Genomic DNA, 22,979 nt, shown 5'->3' with positions numbered 1-22,979 from the left:
CCAGCCTATGTTTGGTTATCATAATAATGATATTCATATTCACCTTTGGAGAATTGAGAAGCATTAGTGTGTAGGATTTCCATCGGTAATGATTTGCACACTGTCTATCCGACTCAAATTGAATTAGTTATATTGGAGTCTGATCTTTCAGTAAGCTGAGCTGTGTGAATGTCAGTAGAAGCATTGACTATACAGTATTGCATATGGATTCTGCTTAAAGGAGTGTTTTTAGCTGTTTAGGTCGCAGGTACATAGAACATACTGTATAGGCCTATAGGAACATTAGGGGGTAACCTTTTTTGTGATCGGATGATTGGATAACCCTTTAATGTATGTTTAATTGGTATCTAAAGGTAGAAGAAATCATGACCAGTAATGACCCTGATTGCATTATTGTTTATCAGTAGACTAGTCCTGTGTCTCCAGTGGGTCAAGGCAGTTCTGCTGTTGGTTGCAGCAAAATACTAGATTGTGACCAGAACAATAGGTTCTGATGTAGATATAACATGTTTAAGCAAACACTCCAGACAGCAATGCAGTCTAAATCGAGAGATGCAGAGAACTCAGACTTCCCTTCATCTGTCATGGTGGTGAAATGTCAACTGTTGAAGGCAAATAGCTAGCATGCATCCTCCCATATTGCTTTCACCTATTGCATGTTTTCACTCAATTAGTGCAGACGAAGGAGAGAAGATAGAAGCCACTGTCTGTAGGCTATTGAGATACACACCCATAGACATATTTGAGGAGAGAACCAGTTTGTGATTAACACAGTCAAGCCTACATCGACCACTAGATGGGGCTAAACAGTTATATCATTGTCACATCAGCTTTCCAGGAAGAGGTAACAGCTTAGATAACCACAGTTTATATGTTGTTGCTTGTTGCAACATTTATTAGCATGAACATGATTGACCAAGAAGGCCATTCAATTGATGAGATACTGAAAGGGAGGTCTCTGGGGCAGGTTACAGCATGTAAGAGTTTAACGATGACAGGCCAGTAGGATTAACACCTGTGAATAGGGGGGAATAAATAGGGCTATAATTGCTGCCTGTCACTCTGGCTCTGAAATAGACTCACGGGGAAGCCCTATTCCTATTCCTGAGCTGCACTGGTCACACTGGGCAGCCTTACACATTCACCAAGGGTGAGCATGACATAAGAAGTGGGAATATGATTAATGGGTTATCTGTTTCATATGCATGATTTACAGAGAAATATATTTACAGTACATGTGTAAGCCCATAATATATGGTGACGGCAATATCCCACTCTGACATAGTTAACTCATACAGTCCTTATAATGGGCTTTGATGTTACACTTACATCAGGAGCATGTCTAAGAGAGAGAGAGGCTGAGAGAGAGGTGGCTATGGATCCCCCCATTATGTAACAGGTGAGTCTTAGGGTAGGCATGGATTCAGCACACACAGGTGGGTCACATACAGTACACTCACTCCTCTGGTCTACTGCAGGGCCAAGTATGGTTATGTGTGTGTGTGTGTGCGTGTGTGTGTGTGTGTGTGTGTGTGTGTGTGTGTGTGTGTGCGCGCGTGTGTGCGTGCATGTGTTCATGTCTGTGTGCCTTTTACGTGTTAAAAGGGATCCATAGTTTGATCATTGGGTAAATCAAACTGAATAGTATGACATCTGGGGAAGATTACAATGAAATATAATATAAATAATAATTATTGGGGGGTGTACTGTAGGTGTACGTTAGCTAACATAACCCACAACTCACACACACACACACACACACACACACACAGAAACCAGACAGGTAGCCAGACCGCAGAGCAAGCAGAGATTTAAGGTTAGGGGGGTGGCAGTGGGAGGTGGGCTGGGTACACCACATGATGTTATATTTAGACTTCCTATGCCTTCTAACCCCACCATTACACACTCAGAGGTGTGTGTGTGTGTGGATCATACACTAGAGCAAAGCACACAACATGCGAATTGAGAAAGGGTAAGGTGATTCCTATGTCTGCTGTGTAACCACTTCAAACAGGAAGTGTGTGCGTTGCTATGAGGGGAGGGGGATGAGTGTGTGTGTGTGTGTGTGTGTGTGTGTGTGTGTGTGTGTGAGTGCTCGAACCCTATTCTCTCTCTCTCATGATCTGGTTCATAAGCATTGTGGCACCCTTCATTGTCTCTCTCTTTGTCTCGGAAAGAGTGAATCATTTACCGTAGAAGGGGCCCTCTTCCCAAAAGAGCTGTTCTGAGAGTAACACATCACAAGACACACACACATACACACACACATATACTAAGATAATATGCATAAAAAAACATGTGTAACATGCATATAACATAATAGTCCCCCATCCACTTCAGACTGACCCCCAGGCTTAGGTAGCCACTCTTTTCTGAATTTAGGGTGAAGTTATTTATAATGGAACAGTTTTAGGGAATTAATAATTAAATATAAAGGTCATAGCTGTCAGTGAAAGCATATTTCTGGTGAGGCAAACAAGGCATGTACAGTAGATGCACCTGTTTTGTGTCCTATATATCCTGTTTTCATTATCTCCATGGTCAGCTGGGTCGCTGAGCGTTTGATTTGAAATAAAGTGCTGAGTCACGAAAGAGAGAGAGAGAGAGAGAGAGAGAGAGAGAGAGAGAGAGAGAGAGAGAGAGAGAGAGAGAGAGAGAGAGAGAGAGAGAAGCCTAATAGTCATCACTGAACAGCCAGGCAATAGGCTATACAGCATGTGCACCATAAATAGCGCGTTTAAATAAGGCAAGCTATTTCCAGTGAAATGTCCGCTGCATCTGGCACAAATTTGCCCTCGTCCGACGACCTCTCTCCATCTGCCCGCTGTGCCCACCTCACAGCCCTGCGGACCTCCACGACCTGCCCTGGGAGTCTCCAACATGCCCACCCCGGCCCTCCCACTCTCCCTCCCTCCCCCCCCTCGGGGCGACAGACACTGCCACTGGCCTATCGTACCATGGCCGACCCCCCAGTGCCCTGCCCACCCCAGCGGTCCCTCTCCAGCCCCGCTAGAGCCAATCCGCGGCTGGGTGTAAGTAGGGCAAGCCGCTTCCTGGTTCTCAGTAAAGGAGGAGCTGGGAGTTGGAGTGGGCCAGCGGAGTCAGAGAGGGGGGAGAGCAGCCCAGCGAGCCGGCGGTCTACGAGGAGCGATTCGAGAGGGGGATCAAAACGCCGGCAGAGAGAGGGAGAGGTGGATAATAAAGACAGACCTCCCCGATGTAACTTGGTTCGTCTGGGGAGAGTCCGAGATTTTGGACGGGGACTTGAGAGCGGTGACCCCGGGGAGCGACGGGGGGGGGGGGGGCAAGCAGGGTGGGACGGAATAGAGCACAGAATCCAGGAAGTATAGAAGCCGGTCAGGTGGGAGGCGACAAGACAACACAGGTGACACACCGGCGCTCAGGTAAACCCGTTCCCTCATCCGCTCTCTGTTTCTAGGAAAACTATGGCATTTTGAAAGTTAGGCTATATTTGTCCGCTTGTCTTTTTCCATATTCTGTCCACCCCCCGGGTTCGCTGCACTCCCCCTCTTGCCCCCCTTTCGGTTCTAACCAGGGTCACGGGAGGACTAACCACGTCATGGGTATTCGGTAACTCCCGTGTGACGTGTCGACAATTATTTCTCCCTATACATTTCGTGCTGTTTGCCACACAGACGTGCAGTTGGCCCTGCATTAAAAGCGAGTGTGTATTATTTGAGCTCAGGGGCTATACTGCTGTGTGCGTAGCTACCTGTGTGTGGAGGTGGCCAGGTGAGCGTGAGCAGGGTCGACGGGTACACTTCTGGAGGCTTGGCTGCTAATTATAGCAGCGAACACCGGCTGACAACCAAAACCTAACCTGCTCTCACGCACATCACCAACCAGCCTCTGTAGGAGAGCCATGTGTTTGCTGTGCTTTGCAACTTTGTGTACAGTTACTTTTACCCAAGACCCCTGATGGCCTGTCAATTACACCACTTCGTAATATTTAAAATTGTCAGTGTATTTTTAGTGTCATTTCTCTGTTGTGTAAACGTTTTCATATTGCCGATGATAGATGCATGGTCGAGGGTTTTTACTAATGGATGGATGGATGGAGGGCTTTCACGTCAGTTGGTTTGTGTGTGTGACTTCGCAGAAGTGTGTGTGAGGATTGCTGACTCGCCCCTCTGTGGTACAGACAGACCGGCTGAACCCGCTCAACTGGCTTGGGTTTGGTCCGCCTGTCTACCTAGTTTGTTGTTGGATTAAGACAACTTTATGTCCAGGATGGCAGTTACTAATTATAAAGCAGAATAATGAATTGGATTTATATATGGACATTTTACTCCAAATATCCATGATTGGTGGGTGTGTAACTTTCTTCACACTGTCTCTGAACATGTTTGGCCTAGGGCTAAAACGTGTGCACTGAACAAGTAGATGCCATGTCAGAGAATATGTAGTCTAATATTTATACACAGTATGTCTCTCTCAGTATGTGTGTGCTTGTCAAATAGACTGTTGTTGACATCTGCAGATTAGATTTGGCACTACTCACACACAACTCTGTGAATAATTACACTGTGTGTGTATGTGAGTGTTTGAGGGAGAAGAGAAAGCAATGTATAAACTGTCTTTGTTGTGGTAACTGATCTATCCCTCGTTCTCTGCTCATCCCTCCTCTCTCACGACTCTCTCCCTTTGCTGATGTCATGGTAACTTAATTACTCCTGTCATTTACTTGATTGGACTGTTCTCACGCTCTCTCTCTCTACCCCCCCCTCCCTCTCTATCCCCCCCCTCTCTCTATCTCTTCCTTTCTATCTCCTCTGCACCTGCAGGTGTGTTAACCAGGCACAATGTTACAGAATGCTCCACAGACATGGAATCTAAAGAATTGCAATAAAGCGATGTTGGTTCTCTGTAGCCTATTTCTCTCAGCTTCATTCTGTATGGGCCTGATGTAGAGACACCTGTCTCTGATGCTCATCCCTCTGTCTTCTGCTCTTGACTCACTGTTACTATCTTTTCTCTCCTTTTCCTCCACCACTCACTCCATCACTCTCTCCTTTCCTTCCTTGCACTGCCCATTCTGAGGTAGATTAATGTGAAGGTGACTGCGAACAGACACGCACACACACACACACACACACACACACACACACTGGGTTATGCACCCTGCATAAAATGTATATTTCTCAGAGAGTTTTGAATATTGTGTAAAGAGTAATGCCGATGGTGTGTAGTAATGCTCTTTAAATGTGTATTGGACTAATATGCGTGCGTGTGTGTGTTTTACTCTTGCCTTTAAAGGGGATCCATTGTTTGATCCTTACATTAAACTGAATAGTAAACAACAAATAGGGAAGCATAACACACGCACACACACACACATACACACACACACATACACAACCAGACAGGTAGCCAGAACACAGGGCAAGTAGAAATGTAAGTTTTCCTAGTCCTGCTCATTGTTAGTGTACTTCTGCTCTGTTAGGGTTAAGTGGGAAGTGGGCCCCCTCTCTTTCTGTTCTCTTCCAAGAATCCCCCAGTGGACATCGTGTGTGTGTGTGTGTGTGTGTGTGTGTGTGTGTCTGTGTGTGTGTGTGTGTGTGTGTGTGTGTGCATGCGTTATGATTCCCTATTTGTTGTTTACTATTCAGTTTAATGTAAATGATTCACACACTTATTGTGGGTTTCGCAGCAGTGTGGGATGTTGTCTTATTGTGCTTGTAGGGGGTGTTAGAATGTGTCTTAACACCCCACTTCTCGTCTTTTCATGAATCACCTCTCTCTCTTTCTCTTTCTCTTTTTTCTCCTCTCTAACTACCTGTCATTCTCCTTGTCCTATTTCTTCCATATGCGTTGCCCTCCCTGAGGCCGTTCAGGGCTCCATGCTTTTCTGACTATGCAGATATAAAAAAACCTCCTTGGCTGTTGGCCCTCTTGAGATCAACAAAGTTAGTTCAATCTATCTAAACATCTCCTTCCCTCCAGTCTAGTGGCCCTACTGACCTGTGGCTTCTTCTGGAGAAGAACAGATTAGGCAGAAGAGGAAGAAGAGAACGAGAGAGGAAGAGAGCAGGGACCCATCTTCCCCTGAGTTTATGGACTGGAGGTAAGAGATGGCTGATATTGACTATTGTTGAGAATACACTCTACTACCGTGTGTGTGTGTGTGTGTGTGTGTGTGTGTGTGTGTGTGTGTGTGTGTGTGTGTGTGTGTGTGTGTGTGTGTGTGTGTGTGTGTGTGTGTGTGTGTGTTGAGGAGGAGGAGGGGGGGGGGCTGTTAAGTGTGACAGACCATGTGATCGGTGCCGTGCACAAGTGTGACCAGTGCGTGTGTCTAAAGGAGGGAGGGGATATGGGGGGGGGGGGTTGCGGGGAAGAGGTCTTTTAAGTAAAGAGGAACCTTTACTTAAGCCCACCGCACACACACACACACACACACACACACACACACAGACTGTTCCAGTAAGTATAAATTAGGGCATGTGAGCCCATATAAATTCCCCCAGTTCACACATGGGGGTTTCAGTTTCAGATACACACGGGCTGAGTGGGAGGCAGGGGCTGAGAGGGAGGAATGGGGGAGGACGCAAACTTCTCCCTTTCTAATCACTGTTTTTCAGGCTCCTTTCTTTTCCTTGTATCCCATTACTCTTCCACCTCTCTCCCTTCTCTCGTCACCTTCCCTTTCATCCCATTCATTTCCATTTCATTTTTCCATCCATCCCCTTAGTTCCCCCTCTCCATCTCTCTCTCTCGTTCTCCCCCTTTCAAGCTGTCTGTCCGACCATAGTGGTCTCCCTATTACTGCGTCATTGGGTAGTTATATATAGGAATGAATACACTTGAACTAATACACTTCATGTCAAGGAGGCTCTGTGCCTGTCAGCAAGGTAGGCCAACTCTACTGTATATTCATCACTGTTAAGTTTGCCCTCGGTCGATGTGTGTCAATAGAGGAAGTTGTATGTCTGCCGTTTCCCCTTTTTTAGTCTTGAGTTTCTGTTGTGTTTGACAGCTCTCCCTCTCTCGACCACCAGCCTCCTAGCCCACACCACCCGGCTACAACCGGGGGGGATAGCAGGAAGTGGCAATACTTCACTTCCTGTAAAGACAGACACCCAAAAGGAGAAAAAAAAAGAGTTTTAAAAAAGGACTAAGAGAGAGGACATGATTCAGCCTTTTCTAGTTATGTTATAAATGTTACTGTAGACTCTGAGTGGGTGTTGCTCATAAATAGGTACAGTAAGTTGCTTCAGGGAAAGAGAGATGACACACACAGAATAATCCCGCCTTGCCTGAAAGTGACCCCTACCCCCAGATCCTTTAAGGGAAACTCCAACAAAAAATGACAAATTGTTATTGTTTGTGTCGTACTGTGAGAATATCTGTTTGATTGTTTGTCATCGAGTCTATAGTAACCAGTGTGCTCTAACTTGTTTTGTATCTTGTAAATTCCCCTGGCGATAGGGTTTGAACTTATTTTCGAAGGTATTACTGTGATTGGATGTGAGATTCAATGAAGGATTGTTGACTGGTCTGTTTTCATGTCTGTCATCCTTCTCAGTCCTGTAGCTCTGTCTCACGCAGACCAGAACAGCGACAGACATGGCGATGGACCAATCAGGATAGGATAGCTCTTCTCTTGCGATTCTCTCTGAAGTACTTTTGAAATAAAGCTTTTGTGTGTCATGTTTCCAAATCAAGACTTGTCACTGACTTGTCAGTGAAATGTCACTGCCCTCCTCCCGTTGATCTACCTCAGTGAAGTGAAAATGATTGCAGTATCAATCACGTTGATTTGCGGGGGAAGTGTCAAATTCATTAACAACCTCTGATTGACGCGGTTGGTTACTTGCACACTGATCATGGAGCCCTCGACAACAAATGCTTGATCACACATGAGCAGGGTAAGGAAACATATCAAACTCATTGTCCGTCATTGTACTGTTCCCCTCTGGAGGGGTACTTCTCTCCCTGTCCCCCCTACATCTGACTTTGCTGTGTGGGCTCTGCCTCTCTCATCCCTTCTCTCAATGGGCCTGTATTCTATCATATATGGGTTCTCTCTTATTCTCTCTCTCTGTCTCATACTCTTTATGCTGATGTGGTCATTCTTTCTCAACTTTTCTGTCTGTCTGTCTGTCTGTTTTGTCATTTGTGTATCTCTCACCATCTCTCCTCGTGGTCCGTCCTCACTGAGAGCAGAGGAAGAGGAAGCTGATCAGGATCAGTTAGTTTTGCGACATTTCTGTAGTGTGTGTGTGCGTGCGTACGTACGTGCGTATGTGTGTGTGAGCAAGAGTTTTGCGACATCGTTCTCTAAAGAGGGAGGTAGTGTGTAAGAGAGAAGAGCAGCTGTCGAGACCCTCCCAAATGATGTGGCAACTTAATCCAGCAAGCAGACACGCCTTATTCACACACACACACACACACACACACACACACGCTCACACACACACTCACACAACCTGTTTAATATGTTTGTTAATACACACTACACACATTCTGTATACTTAAACAAGTTCTGCACAGAAATTGCCCACACACTCACAACACACCCCCACTGTTCACATGCACTTAGTCCTGGGACTGAGAGACTGAAACTGCTGACCAGATAAAGGCAGAGAGAGAGGGGAGACCAAGGTGTGAAACCACATTGTCAGCATGCTTTTGAACTTTGAAGTAAAGCCCTTCCATACACTCACACACTGACAGTGTGCAAACACATACCTACTGTACACACACACACACACACACGCACACACACATGCAAAATCACGTAAAGGTTTCTGTGTCTTCCTCTGGCCTGTATGTGTGTCTTCTCCATCTATGTGAGTTGAAACTCCCTTTCACTGATGTTAATGATAGCGCTGACTGCTACCACATCTCTCCCTCAGACATCTGCAAACACACACACACACCTGCAAGGACTCACTGCAGCTACTTCCTGTCTCTCTCTTTCTCTCTCTCTCTCCCCACTGACTCCCTCTACCCCCTCCTTCGCCTCCCTCTCTTTCTCTGTAACTAAACCCCCCCCTTCTCTTCTTTCATTTCTCCTCTCTGACACAGATTGTCGGAGCTGAAGACTTGATTTTCCTGTTAGATTACCCCCCACCCCTCTCTCTCTTTATTTTTTAAAAAATTTTTTTTTATCTCTCTCTTCATCTTTACACCCACCCTTCACTCCCTCCTTCAATGACATTCGCTTGCTGACACACTCTCATGCACCTCACCTCTCCCACTCACTCCGTTGCTTGTCGTGTTTTCGAAGAACACAGGTGTTTTTAGAAAACAAACCTCCCTCTTCTTCCTTTTGTTATTGTTGATCTCCCCGCAAATCTCAGACCCTCTTCCTCTTTCCAACCTCAGATTTGGCTTTCTTTTTCCTCTTGCTCCCTCTCAATTTTCCCTTCAAAGAACATGGCATAAATCTGTTTCTGTATGGTACCTGTCGATAACAGTGTTTTGTGTCATTTAAAGAGAGGCAAGCAACTGCAGAGAATGATCCAGTGTGTGTTAATGAGTTTGTTTTATAATGAATGGAAAATAAATACATATTGAAGCATCACAATATAGATTGTCCAAATTGCCCTGAAATCCAAAGAGCAATTTAAGTCTGAGCCACGGAGCAAACACAGGGCCGTGTGCAGTGTATCTACTGCTCTGTAGTTGACAGTTCCTATATTAGTATTCCAGCTGCCCCATTGTAAGTTTGTGGAGTTGAAGAACAGCAGATTCCCATCAGAACAGAGGGATAGCATGCAAAATGGCTGCCGCGTGGCGTGGGAGGGCTGGGATAAGGGCCTCCGCTCTGCCAGCCAAATGAATAATGTAATGTGTTCTTGGAACCAAGACGTCCACACACACACACACACACACACACACACACACTGCTGCCCCAGTTTAACGTAGCAGAGGGGTTGTATGCAGGGGCACACAGTAGGATAGTAAGATAGGGCCCCTTTTCCTGAGTGTCTGCAGGTTATTTTTCTGAGGACATGATTGGAACAGTGATAAGGGTACATTTGACTTATACAGGACTTTGACAGAAACTCAGACTGTTTACCTCTGTATTCACAAATTATTTTATAGCATAGTGGAAGTGAAATCTGTTGTTTTTCCCCCCCCGAATAGTCTAACGTATCTTATTCTCTATATAATTGCTGCAGTCACGACCTGGGTGCATTCGTTCCAATGTTGTCTTAAGTCTTGTCTTTTAACTAATTCAAATGACAATTCAAATTTCCCTTAGGCTGTGGCTGTTTTTATATCTCTTGGTGAAATGCAAATGTCTCGTTCAGTGAGAATTATCAGTAGGGTGAATGGAGAGGTCTTGTTTTACTCTCCATCAGCCCAGGGTAGAGACATGGTGGTGATGATGATGATGAGGATGAGCAAAAGAGTGTGTACTGTACCACAATGCAGGTCATAGTGTTGGGATAAGCTACTGCATCTTTCCATGTGTAGAACCCAGGTTTGTGATGCGCAGCAGCCATTTTGTACCAGTATAGGTCTCAACTTCTCTGTGAGTTGCTGCATGTGCAACTGCAGACACTGCTTTAGAGGCACTAAACCTTTCCCTCATAACCACAGACAACAGCAAACAATCAGAGAGTTGGCAAAGTATACAGTAGATGTGTTTGTCTTGAATTTCTACTAACCTTCTGTACACTGCATTGTGAGTGCTTAGGGCCATTCATAAACCCACAGAGCACACACGTTTGGTTCTGAACGTGTTAACGCGACTACATTGGGTCTGATAGGGTTCTATGTGAGGTCTATGTGGGTTCTTTGTGGGTTCTCTCATCTAATAAGGTTCTCTCATCTCATCTCATCCTCCTTTTTCCTCTCCTTAACCCCTCCTCTGAAAAGATGCACCACCACCACACCCCCGACCCCCAAAGTGTTAGAATGGGAAACAGTGTGTGAGAGAAGGAGAAAGGGGGAGAGAAAGAGAGACAGAGAAAGGAGACTGTGGCAGTGAGAGTAAAAGGAGCACGTGAAGGAGAAACGGTATGAACATGACTCTTAATTTCCACCCGTCAGGCCATGGTGTTTTTGGGAACATCTGCTATTTACTTTCTAGTGTGATTGTTTGGTTTTCATGTGTCAATGTTATCTACAGTATTTGGACTATTACTATAGATTTTTTTCCCATTTTTTTTGTTCTGTAAAAAAAATTAAATTGCAGTTACGATGGAAGGACATTTCTGCATTTGAAATGGGCTTCCTACAGTATTGTGTGTGTATGTGCATGCGTTGAAGATACGTTAGTAGTTGTTGCAGTGGTTTACTCCATAGCACACTCTACTTATTGTAGACTATATTGGATGTGACCAAATTGATTAACATTGCTGGATTTTCACAGCAATGTTTTATTATTAATAATCATAATAATCATAATAATAATCGTGTTAAATGGACATGCCAAGTGTAAGATTAAGGTTTATTACATATTGTGTATAATAACTGTCATAACTTCAATGTATTTATTTTATGTTTACAATCCTTTACATTCTAAATTTTTATTCTTTACTCACATATGTGAATAATATGTATTTATTTGATTACATACTCAACCCTTCATTGAAAATGAATTGGAAGCAAGTCAAAACATGCCTTCAATGAAAAAAATTTTTACTGTAAGAAATACTTTACGAGCATATTTAAATTCTTAATTTGATTACATTTAATCCATATACTCTATTTGTTATTAGCTATGGATTGTCAGAGTCTGTACATCTAGATATGAAACTGTCGGTAGTCCTTTATAGACACTGTTGGAGCTCTCCATTTAAACATAGTATGAATGAACACTAACACACACACACACACACACACACACACACACACACACACACACACACACACGCTGGAAAACATCTGACATCAGAATAAACTCATTTCTCCTCTTCCTCTCAGCCACAGTTTTCTGTGAATAGCGTAAAGTCATATTTTCCCTCTCGGCTGCAGCGCTGATATAATTGAGGTGGATTGGGAAAACTTACAGGCCCTAACGGAAAATAAGACCCAGAATAATAATAACACAGTCCACTTCTAAGAGGGGTTCAAGTGAACTCTCTCTCTCTCCCTGGTTGAAATCAGTTGAAGTCACAGTCAAGCAGACAAGATATTTAGCCATTGTATTGAAGGTCATTTGTTTCTACCTTTTGGCTCTATCCATTTGGTTTGTGCACTGTATTTTCCAAGGACCCCCCCGACAAACTTTCAAATCCTAAAGAGTCTTTATCCTGTCTATGAATATGCTAAATACAATACTTATAATAGATGTTTATTATTATATTAGGCTTGGCTTAGCCTTGGTACATTTCTTTGCTTGGCTTTTTGTTACCGATGATGGTATAAAGAACCATAACCATCAACTGTGCTTCATGAACTCATGAACCTTGTGAATAAAGCGTTAATATGAAGAGCGTAGAAGAAGAGAGTGATGTGCATAATGAAACTGATGGATTAGGAAACCGTATTGTCGTAGGGGAAGAGAGGTACTCAACTGTCGACAGAGGAGTGGGAGTTCAAGAGTCCGCTTTGAGAGCGAGAGAAACGATGGTAGCATAGAGTGATGAATATAAGAGAGATGACTGTCTCTTTTTCTTTTCTTTTTTAAGTTTTTTTTTTTTTTTACTGTATTTGCATTTTTTGTATAGATTTAAAAAGGATGTTTGGATTATTTTGGATTTATTAGCCTGTATAAACTTATTTATATTTATTTAATTATACAAACTTGAATCCGGCTATTGTATTAAATGTTGTTATTCTAGACAGGCCTGATTTTGAAAAGCTGTGTGTCTTTACAGTGTATGCTTTCTTCAACATGGCAGAGTATGACATCTTACTACATTTAGTTTCCAGTTTGGTTGTTTTTTCTTCATGTCTACTTGGAACATTAGACAGAAAAGGAGTGAGCGGTGTTTTTAGACCAGAAAAGTGTGTTATTTGTGTATGTTTGTGAACTTACATGTTGGTACACAACTATGCATGGGTTTGGGTGTTTGCATGAGTGAGTATGTAGCTATCCATAGTGGTTTTTATTTTCACATTAGCTGAAAAGTGTTACAAGATTCAGCAACTTGTGTAGAGCTGTCCCTTTTTTATGAACCAGAAACAGGGTGACTAAGATAGGACCGAGAAAGGACAGGAGATGAGGGAAGAGAGGATAAAAGAAATAGAGAACGAGAGAGAGAGAGAGAGAGAAAGAGAGAGAGAGAGAGAGAGAGAGAGAGAGAGAGAGAGAGAGAGAGAGAGAGAGAGAGAGAGAGAGAGAGAGAGAGAGAGAGAGAGAGAGAGAGAGAGAGAGAGAGAGAGAGAGAGAGAGAGAGAGAGAGAGAGAGAGAGAGACTAAGAGAACGAGAGTGGGGGGTATGCGGTGTAGGGGAGTATCAAACTTACTGTCAAACTTACACCACTACTACTTTTAACAAAGTAATTGTTTGTGTGTGTGTGTGTGTTTCAGGGTGTGCCTTTATTAAGTGACTCACTGTGGTTCGATTAACAGAAATCTTCCGAATAACATGTCTCCCTTCTGAGGAATCACTTAAAAATAGCAGCAGACTAAAACACCCATAAGAGCTTTCCTCTTCATTTGCGCCGGAAACGGTAAACGGTAGCTGATGCGCTCTGCCTATCCCCCTGTCTTGAGGTTTATGTTGTTTTTCTCTCTCTTATTCTCTCTCTCTCTCTCTCTCTCTCTCTCTCTCTCTCTCTCTCTCTCTCCCTCTCTCTCCCATTAAAGAATTCCTCTGCCTGGCTTCAATTGGTACTTTAGTTTTCCCACAAACAAAGAAACGTTTCCAATTTGACAAAATCTCAACCCACATGAAACCGTTCAAGTGATTTTTGTTCAAATTAAGAAGACGCTTTTCTCACACCATAAACAACATGTTGCTAACTTGATTGATGTAGAATAAAGCAATACTTCGCCCTCCATATGGCTTTAAACTAGCCAGTGTTATCAGACAGATCAGTGTCAAGTTCAGACATTCTCAATCATATCTACTTCTAATAGAAATGTACACACATGTTCCAGGAGGGTTAGAAACACACAGAGGTTGTTTTTTTGGTTGATTTTTCAAGGATTTGTACTTATTTTTGTATTTTTGAAAGTCTGTAATTTAACTTTTAATTGAGTCTTTATGTCTTGAATATTTTTTTTTATCATCCATTCCAGTACAATAATATCCATAGCAGAATCATACCAACATTTTCCGACCTCTGTTCAGGGCAGGTTCATATTCAATAGCGTGCCTAAACAGGCCAATCAAACCAAACTGTACTGAATGTAATGAATTAAGATGATGATGAAATGCAATAATCACGGTTAGCGTTTCATTTTGAAAGTGATGCAAATTACTTTCACTTAAGTACTTTTTTAATAAGCTACTTTTTTACTTTTACTTGAGTTTTTTTCGTAGACTAGAACCTTTCCTTTTACTTAAGTAAAATTTCACTGAAGTAACAGTACTTCTACTTGAGTAGTACTCTTTCCACCTTTGGACACACTTGGACACACACACACACACACACACACACACACACACACACACACACACTTATCGAGCCCCTTGGCTTGCCCCATTGAGACAGAAGTGGTGTTTTCTCAGTGGGATTGTGACCTTTCGGCGTCTGTTGACTCTGTTCTCTTCTGATACTTTTTCCAGCATAACATTGAAGGTCTGCGTACGAGCGTAGGAGATACCTCAACCAAATCTCCCTGAATTCTCCACTTCCTCCCTCCTCTTCTATCTGACTGCGGTGGCACAAACGTTGCCAGCGTCAATGCCACAAACCGAAAATATTACATCAGATTTGTTTTTGTGAACAATCAAACATATTTGGCTTACATGCCGCAAAGTTCAGTCAGAGTTGTTGTATGACCGGTTGTAATGGGAGTTGATGACAATCTCCATCACTCTTTATTATATAGTTAACAGTGTCTATTTTCAGAGGGTTGTGTCATAGCCACAGCAGTGTAAGTGGAGCCTGTGTATTATGACGTTCTGGTTGAACCTCTCATATCGTACCTACCTGGATGTCTGTGTGGTTTATTATGAGTCAGAGCACCAATATGATTTTTGTTTTTACATTTTGTAATGTGTGATGTGTTCAAAATAGGACATTTTTGAAGTTGGTTGAACTTTTTTGGGGGAGTTTGAGCTTATTTAAGATTGTTCCAGGGTGCTTGTTTTGTTTCACGCAAGGCCCCTCCATAACATGAGTGTCGAAAGGCTGACGGCGGCCATGAGTGAAAGAAAGGCTGAAACTAGGACTGCATCTCAATCATCCGCAATGGCCTCCTTTCCTTGTCTCCTCCCTCCTCCATCTGCACTGACAGAACAGAACTGGACAGTGAAAGTCAATCCCTGGAAGGCCATCCTCCATTCTACATTCAATGGAAAGGAGGAAGGGACAGGAGACAAATTGAAGAAGCCATTTTTCTTTGGGAGGCACCCCTAGTCCCTCCAGCACTGTAGAGACGGACATCGGTCCAAAATACCTGTTCAGATTAGGTCAGAGGTCATACTTGCCGGGGAGGGGTAGGCCAGGAAATCATGTTCATCGGAAACTGACGATGGCTTCGGAAAACGACCCAATAAGTTTCGGATAGAGAGGGGCGCGTAGGCGAGAAGGGGGGAGGGGTATCTCTCGATCTGTCTCTGTCGCCGAACACCCTTTTTTCATTCAACAGGAAGAGAGTGAGTGAAAGAAAGAAAGAGCGAAAGAGGTAGACATCCCCAAGGATGAGCGCTTAACCCCAACTTCTTAAAAGTCTCTGAACTTTAAAGTTGAACCCTTTGAAAGAGAGGTTGAAGGAGAGCGAGAAAGAGGGAGGGACAGGTTTGTATAGAGGAATAGAGAGAGAGAGAGAGAGAGAGAGCGAAATACAAAAAGACGGATACCATGACAGAGATACAGAATCGTCTGAAATTGACGGCCCCATTATCAGCCATGAAGGCTGGCAAGGTAGGGTCACGCATGGGTTTTGGGGATTTTTGAGCTCAGTTGGGTGGGATAAGGGAAAGAGGAAGGAGTGTTTGTTCTGGGTCAGGGTCCGGCCCGGTTCTGTTTTGGTCCAGGTGGGCTTTTGATTGAAGGCAAATAGCATGAATGTTGAAAGAGACTGTGTGTGTGTGTGTGTGTGTGTGTGTGTGTGTGTGTGTGTGTGTGTGTGTGTGTGTGTGTGTGTGTGTGTGTGTGTGTGTGTGTGTGTGTGTGTGTGTGTGTGTGTGTGTGTGTGTGTGTGTGTGTTACGTACAGACTGGCATGTCGATCAACAGACCACAGACTGAGGCTAACAATAGGGGGTGGGGAGGCCAAGAGAATGGCACGCTATGTACAGTAACTAAGTAAGTAAATGTGTGTGTGTGTGTGTACGTCTGTGTATAGGGTGTGTTTTGGAGCAGGTTAGTCAAGTGAATGTACTCTTGTTAAGCAGAGCCCTGGGGGCATTACGGAGAAACTATTATAGGATGGCCAGGGGGGCTGCTGGTTGCTATCGGAGGGAAATGAAGGGGAGGAGGGGCGGGGGAACTGGGGAGTAAGTTGTTTGTGGAAAATGTGCACTGCTTAGGTGTGTGAGAGGTATTGTGGAACAGGTTAAAGGGGTGAGGTGAGAGCTTAGGGAACAGGAGAGGGAAGTCCCTGGGACTTAAAAGCGTAAATTACAAATATACCTCATGGATACCAAGAGAGTCGTCTATGCACCTAGAGAGTAGATGACCCATACATTTGGATTTGTCTACAACAATAGCATGTCTCAATCAACTCAAAGTGACCTCAAACTAGGTTGTAACATATTGCCCAAGTAGATAGAATAAACATGGATTTAGTGGGCCAAAAACATGTTGAAACACACCCACATAACTTGAATCTGCCATTGACATCAATGCTATGTCTGTAACTACTTGTTGCATGTGCCCCATATTTGGATTTGGACCAGTGGTAGCACCTGGAATGCTTTACCTGGAATTCACCTCACCTATTTTACCTTCCTCATTCTATGTCGACCTCTCTCCCCCTTTCACGTTCCCCCTTCTATCTCCCCCTTCTCTCTATCATTCACTTCTATCTCTCCGTCTCTCCTCTCTCTTGCCCTGCTATTCGTAATCGAGGGAGATAATACTATAAAGCTCTCACACTCACAAATTAACCTACTGCCCTTTTGCTACCACTCGCTCCCGCCTACTTTCTCTCCACCTGCTGTCACCTCTCTCCCTCTCTCTTGTCCCTACATCTCTCTCCCCCTTCCCCCTCCTTCTCTCTTTTTCTTTTTCTCAATCTCTCCCTCTCTTACCCCCCTCCTCTCCTCTCTCTGTCTGATCCCCTCCCCCCTCCCCCTTCCCCGACACACACACACACCCTCAACCAAAATCACTTGTTCCTGATTTAGTAATCTGGGGTGGAAGGGTGAGGGGGGAGATGAAGGGGAGGGGGAGGATGAGGGGGAGAGATGGCGCTAAGCTCCTGGTTAAAATTGTCCCTCACGTGAAAGAGAGCTCCTCGTCACGCTAATGACGGTAGGCTATTAACCAAAATCCAAATTACACTGTCTTGTCTCTATCTGGCTCTTAGTTCACTAAGAACTGCTCTGAACTGAGGTGTGGGACACCTGTGCGCTTGTTCTTAAAAACTACACATGGAAATTGCGTCGAGGTATAGAATGTTGGACCTGATGCACCTGTTTCCTGGTTCAAAAACGCTGAATGTGGTCTACATCAAAACCTGATGCAATACTGTTATGACATTGTTGCCTGATATTCATTATACCAACAAAAATATCCTACAGTATAATTTGGTAAATTACTGAATAATTAAGCACCTATATATGAGATTTTCATTGAATTAATACAGCTCACATTTTCTTTCAGTAAGCTAGTTGGAGGCATGGGTGGGTGGCATTGGCAGTGATTAGAATGGATCAGAATGACTCATGCCTGTAATACTCTGTGGCCAACCTATATATTCCCCAATGTATTTTGCACACTCATGCTTGTACCAGAGCTGTCCTTGATGACTCCACTATTCTAAACCACTCTTCCCCTCCACTCCTGTAGGTGGCGATGTCTCCAGGAGAGGACGATCTGATTGGGATCCCCTTCCCGGAGCACAGCAGCGAGCTCCTGTCCAGCCTCAATGCCCAGAGGAGGGCGGGGCTCCTCTGTGACCTCACCTTGACCTCTCGGGGGGCGCGATACCCCACCCACCGCTCTGTTATGGCCGCCGTCAGCCTCTACTTCCGCCGGCTGTTCGTGGCCGAGGAGGGGGGGGGAGGGGAGGGGGGAGAGGTGGGAGGAGGAGGGGGTGGGTTCAGTGTGTGCCAGTTAGACTGTGTGGCACCCGATGCCCTGGACGCGCTGCTGGAGTTTGCCTACACTGCCACTCTGACCATCCGCAACTCAGGGATGAGAGATGTGCTGAGAGGGGCCCAGCTACTGGGGATCCAGTGTGTGGCTGACGCCTGTAGAGACATCCTGGGGGAGAAGGGCGAGGCAGAGGGGGAGGTAGTGTACCACACAGAGAGGGCAAAAGCGTCCCGTAGGAAGAAGGACAAGCGGAAGTTGACGAGGGTCGAGTCTCATCACACAAATGAAAAGCGAGAGCCCTCTCCCCCGCCTCCTCACCCCTCACCTGTGCAGGACAGCACCCGCTCCCTCCCCCCAAGCCGGTCCCCTAGTCGGCCCCCTAGTCCTAGGCAGGAAGACCACCCGCCCACAGCAGGGCAGAACGGGGAGCGCAGGAGGGGCAAGATGCCAGGGAGGGGGGCGATGGTGAACGGAGGAGTGCCCCAGGAGCGTGTCCTCGGCCCCCCTCCCCCTCCCTCCGATGACCACCTGTCAGAAGATGAGGACATGAAGGGCTTGGGGAATGGGGGGGTTTTGGGGAGCACCTCTACCTGCTCTATGGCTGAGCAAGGGGAGGTGGTGGCGGGAGCAGGAGGAGCGGGGAGGAAGAGGAAGTCCCAGACCCCCCAGCAGTGTCCCGTTTGTCAGAAGATCATCCATGGGGCGGGGAAGCTGCCCAGACACATGAGAACACACACTGGGGAGAAACCCTTTCAGTGCTCCGCCTGCGGAGTCCGCTTCACCCGGTACGTGTACGTGTGTGTGTGCGGGTGCGTGTGCGCGCGTGTGTGTGTGTGTGTGTGTGATCTTTTTAATCTATTCATGTGGAATAGATTTTTCCCTCTAGTCTCTCCCGTTTCCCTCTCTCATCTGCTTTCTCTCTCTCCCCATCAGAAACGATAAGCTGAAGATCCACATGAGGAAGCACACAGGGGAGCGCCCCTACCCATGCCCCCACTGTCCCGCCCGCTTCCTGCACTCCTACGATCTGAAGAACCACCTGTCACTCCACAGCGGGGTACGCCCCTTTGAGTGCCCGCTCTGCCACAAGGCCTTCGCCCGCGAAGACCACCTCATGCGCCACCGCAAGGGCCACAGCTGCTTGGAGCTGCGCACCCGCAAGCCGAGGCGCGGGGCTGGGCACGGGGAGGAAGGCAGAGGGGGTGGAGGTCGTGGTGCAGGTGGAAGAGGGTCTGCGCCAGATGAGCTTGACTCTCTGGAGCCTCATCCCTTGCAGCCACAACCCTCTGCATTCCTCGGTCATGGGGTAGCTGTCCAGGGGGATCGGTCTGGAGCCCAGTTGCTGGAGGCTGCGAGAGAGAGATCTCTAGCCTTACAAGCGCTGACCTTCCTGGAGGCTCACAGGCAGCCCTACCCCCACCTGACATGGAGGGGTCCAGAGCTTGGAGTAGGGAGACGGGTAGAGGAAGAGGCAGGGGGAGCCCACTCTCCTGCACTTCAGCATGCGAGGTGGGCAGAAGTAGAGGAGGAGGAGGAGGAGTTAATGGGAGAGGAAGATGAGGAAGAGGACGAGGAGGACTGAGAAGAGAAGTGTGTGTGTGTGTGTGTGTGTGTGTGTGTGTGTGTGTGTGTGTGTGTGTGTGTGTGTGTGTGTGTGTGTGTGTGTAAAGATCTCACTCAGGTGGCTGGACCTATGATCTGCTCACTCTTAGAGAGCACTTAGAGAAAAATGAAATACAAAAAAAATGGAAAACGGGTTTTCTGATTTATTAATTTTGTTTCATGGCTCTTGATGTTTTATTTCTGTTGTCTTTTATTTCAGTTTCTAGTTTTGTTATTTTAATATATTTTCTGTTTGAGCTATTTTATTTCATGCTGTAGTTATTCTCATTTGCTGTATGGATTTGGCTTTATTTGGAAATATGTTACGTTAATGTTTAGATGCATGGTGAGAGTGTGGTTATGGGGTTGCTTTTCTGTCACTATGCAAGCTGAAATCAGGAGCTGAGAAAAAAGTTAGTAATTTTGAAGAAAAGATAGATACAGACATATAGATATTTTTTTAGAAGAGAAAACTGCTATTTAAAAAACGCAACAATCCACATGTTATTTTAGTACAAGCATAATGTATACAACAAACAGAACTTAATCAGTCGCTGGTTTCAAGATGCCTCACAGTTCAACTATATGTTGCGTGTATTCTTACTGTCCCCTAGTGGCTGTTGTTGGGGCTACAGTCACTGGCTCACATCGTAGTTTCCTAAGTCATATGATGTTTATCTCTCATCAACGTTAGATGGCCATTGTCTAACTGTTGCTGGCTTGATTATATAGTTAATGAACATAGTTTAAAACTGAAATGTTCTGTTCTTCATGCTTCAAGTTTTTCATGCTCTTCTTTTTGTAGGGCACTAGTGATACCAAAGATTTCAGTTTATTTCATTTCTAAATCAATTTGATCAAAAACAGGAAGAGAAAGATGTATTAGAGCCCAGGTTTGGTTTCAGGAGATTTCAGATGTTCTTGATTTGCCATCTTCTCAACGGCTGAGGTAGAGAAGGGTAAGGGACAGACGGCTCATATTCCATATGTTAGACTCTGTCGAGCTATAGGGCTCAATGAAAAATGCCTGACCAAAAAAAGACAAAGTCTGGGTCATTGGATGATTGTTGATGAGAGATGTATGTTGCTTTTGTGTTTACTTTTTTTTTTTTCTTTTTTTTTTTTTAACGTTGATGGAGATCCTTCCTTTCCAAAGTCTCCTTCATTAGAAAGTCTTCCCATGCACTCCCTGTTTTGGCGTTGTTTGTAACAAAAAAAAAGAGAAAAGGGGGGACGGAATGAGTGAGAGAACTTTCTCTCTCTTTCTGTATTTATTTATTTATTTTTATTTATTGTGGCTTTCCAGTTGAAACTCTTTGTGTGACCCAACCCAGGGTTTGACACAGTGACCCACAACGCAACACCACTCTTCTTCTCTTTGCACAGTTGAAGTGCTTTACCTAGTTCTTAAGACAAGCTGCATTGTGCTTAAAGTGATGGTTAAGAATGGTCCATATACCCTCTGTCCTGTTGGGTTACGTGTCTTTCTTCTTCCTCAGCATTTGTTTGCACATTTAACCCCGTCAGGTACTGCAATAATACAGGCACATTCCATCCTCCGGGGTTGAGAGAAGGGAACAGAGAGAATGAGAAAAGAGAGGGAGGGTCAGAGCTCTCTCTATAGTACAGCATAAGACGATTGTCCCTACTTAGCCATTTGACACTGTCAATTAGAGACAGACCATCAACTGCACATAATAAGGGATACTTTCGTTGTTTACGCAACATGTACAGTACTGTATGACACATTAATGCATGAGCTGTCAAAGATGTTCATTTAAGTCGCAGGTAGGCCACTGCAGTGTCTAAGGGGCCATTGGTGTCTAGTTCATTGTCTCGCATTTTGTTTGACAATAGCTTTTTAGTTCTTCCATTGTGTCATTTCCTCTGGAGAACCAAGCAGGCCTCTCGATGAGACCAGCGGCCATTTTGTGGTCCGTTGCAGGAGTGATCGTCTGCTTCGCTTACTTATAATCAGTTATTTCTTCATAGTCAGTCACTCTTTAGTAGACAGTGAGTTATGTTTTCATTTGTTACTCTCCTGTACCCCCTGTAGCCTAAACCTGCTGTAGCACTAGTATACAGGACAGGTGTGTGTGCTGTCTATTCCATGCTGTGTAGAAAAACATTTTGTTTGTTTCTGATTTATTTGCACTAAAATGTAAAGCTTTGTTTTTTTGTTTCACCCTCTTCATTATCCATTCCATGAATTCACTCAGTATCGTTAATGATTGTAAGATCGTAAGAGAAGATATCTATCTATCAATCCTTAAATTCTTGATGACATTGTCTATTCTTTCTACAGCATAATTGTACAGAATTCTAAAAATATATATGGGGTGAAGCTGCCTTGGATTTTGTTTTTGTTTTGTCGTGCTGCAACTATTCTCAGGAAATCTTGAGCAATGCACTAAGTGATTATGCAAAATTGTGGGCGAGATATGATGTGTAGCCTATGTTGTTATGTTTGAGGGGTATTGATACCCTTCAGTAGCCTACAGCTTTTTGGAATTGGGCTGAGAAGGCTTGATACAAATGAATCCATCTCCAAAGAACTTTGGCAAGACTTGAAACTGTACATGGGCTGCAACAATCACAACCTCTCACACACATTGCAGTGAAAAGGTTTCTGTACATGAAGGGTGTTGCTACCCCCAGTCGGAGCTTTGTGAATGAATATGAGAGTTCAACAGATGCCAGCTGTGAAGCATTGTTGCAGTGTTTCTATGTGAGCTATGTTTTCTTTGGCTTTGGTGAAGGGATCTGGGGTCTGGTTTGAATAGAGACCCCACTATCAGGGATACATTTTTGTCTTTCCGTTTTCAGTTGACCTTCTCAGAGATAGTTAATTCATTTTCCCACCATTTGTTTCAGATATTGTACTAAAGAAAACATATAAATAAACAAAGATATCTATCCCAGTCTGATGTGTGGTTATGATTGAAAGACAAGAGAGATTTTTGTCTCTTTTAGGGGTGATTTTTATATTCATATAAGACTGTAGTTATTGCAATGTATAGCATTGTAGTATTAATTGTAGTAACTAATTTCAGTATGTTTTACTTGATTTATTCACAT

The 22,979-nt window shown here is 44.5% G+C and overlaps 2 protein-coding genes across 5 annotated transcripts in view; both read left to right on the top strand.

Annotated features, from left to right (window-relative positions):
* The window catches only part of setdb1b (SET domain bifurcated histone lysine methyltransferase 1b), an 81,353-nt gene extending 71,056 nt beyond the window's left edge, over positions 1 to 10,297 (top strand). The window contains exon 26 of the transcript XR_014554431.1: positions 10,285 to 10,297. The gene's annotated coding sequence lies outside the window, so the exon portion shown is untranslated. The remainder of the gene's footprint in view (positions 1 to 10,284) is intronic.
* On the top strand, positions 3,083 to 22,822 carry zbtb7b (zinc finger and BTB domain containing 7B). 4 transcript variants are annotated; one of them, XM_083678109.1, is made up of 4 exons: positions 3,083 to 3,404; positions 5,970 to 6,085; positions 18,051 to 19,084; positions 19,233 to 22,822. In XM_083678109.1, exons 3-4 carry the CDS (start codon positions 18,057 to 18,059, stop codon positions 19,879 to 19,881), a joined length of 1,677 nt encoding a protein of 558 aa, XP_083534235.1. In that variant the 5' UTR covers positions 3,083 to 3,404; positions 5,970 to 6,085; positions 18,051 to 18,056; the 3' UTR covers positions 19,882 to 22,822. The 4 variants fall into 4 exon arrangements, with proteins under 4 accessions (XP_083534235.1, XP_083534234.1, XP_083534233.1 ...); XM_083678108.1 differs by having other exon boundaries at positions 5,965 to 6,085; XM_083678107.1 differs by lacking the exons at positions 3,083 to 3,404; positions 5,970 to 6,085 and adding an exon at positions 7,812 to 7,886.
* The last annotated feature ends 157 nt before the right edge of the window (positions 22,823 to 22,979 follow it).

Source organism: Argentina silus, assembly GCF_951799395.1.
Source record: "Argentina silus genome assembly, chromosome: 10".
Classification (NCBI taxonomy): domain Eukaryota; kingdom Metazoa; phylum Chordata; class Actinopteri; order Argentiniformes; family Argentinidae; genus Argentina; species Argentina silus.
This window is presented reverse-complemented; position numbering and strand designations above follow the sequence as displayed.

What these genes read in the sequence shown, in the direction of transcription:
- zbtb7b (XM_083678106.1), top strand. Translation starts at nt 15,898, where the DNA reads ATGACAGAGATACAGAATCGTCTGAAATTGACGGCCCCATTATCAGCC. An exon ending in CAGCCATGAAGGCTGGCAAG is followed by an intron (nt 15,961 to 18,050) that starts GTAGGGTCACGC and finishes CCACTCCTGTAG; the next exon opens with GTGGCGATGTCTCCAGGAGA. An exon ending in TGCGGAGTCCGCTTCACCCG is followed by an intron (nt 19,085 to 19,232) that starts GTACGTGTACGT and finishes TCTCCCCATCAG; the next exon opens with AAACGATAAGCTGAAGATCC.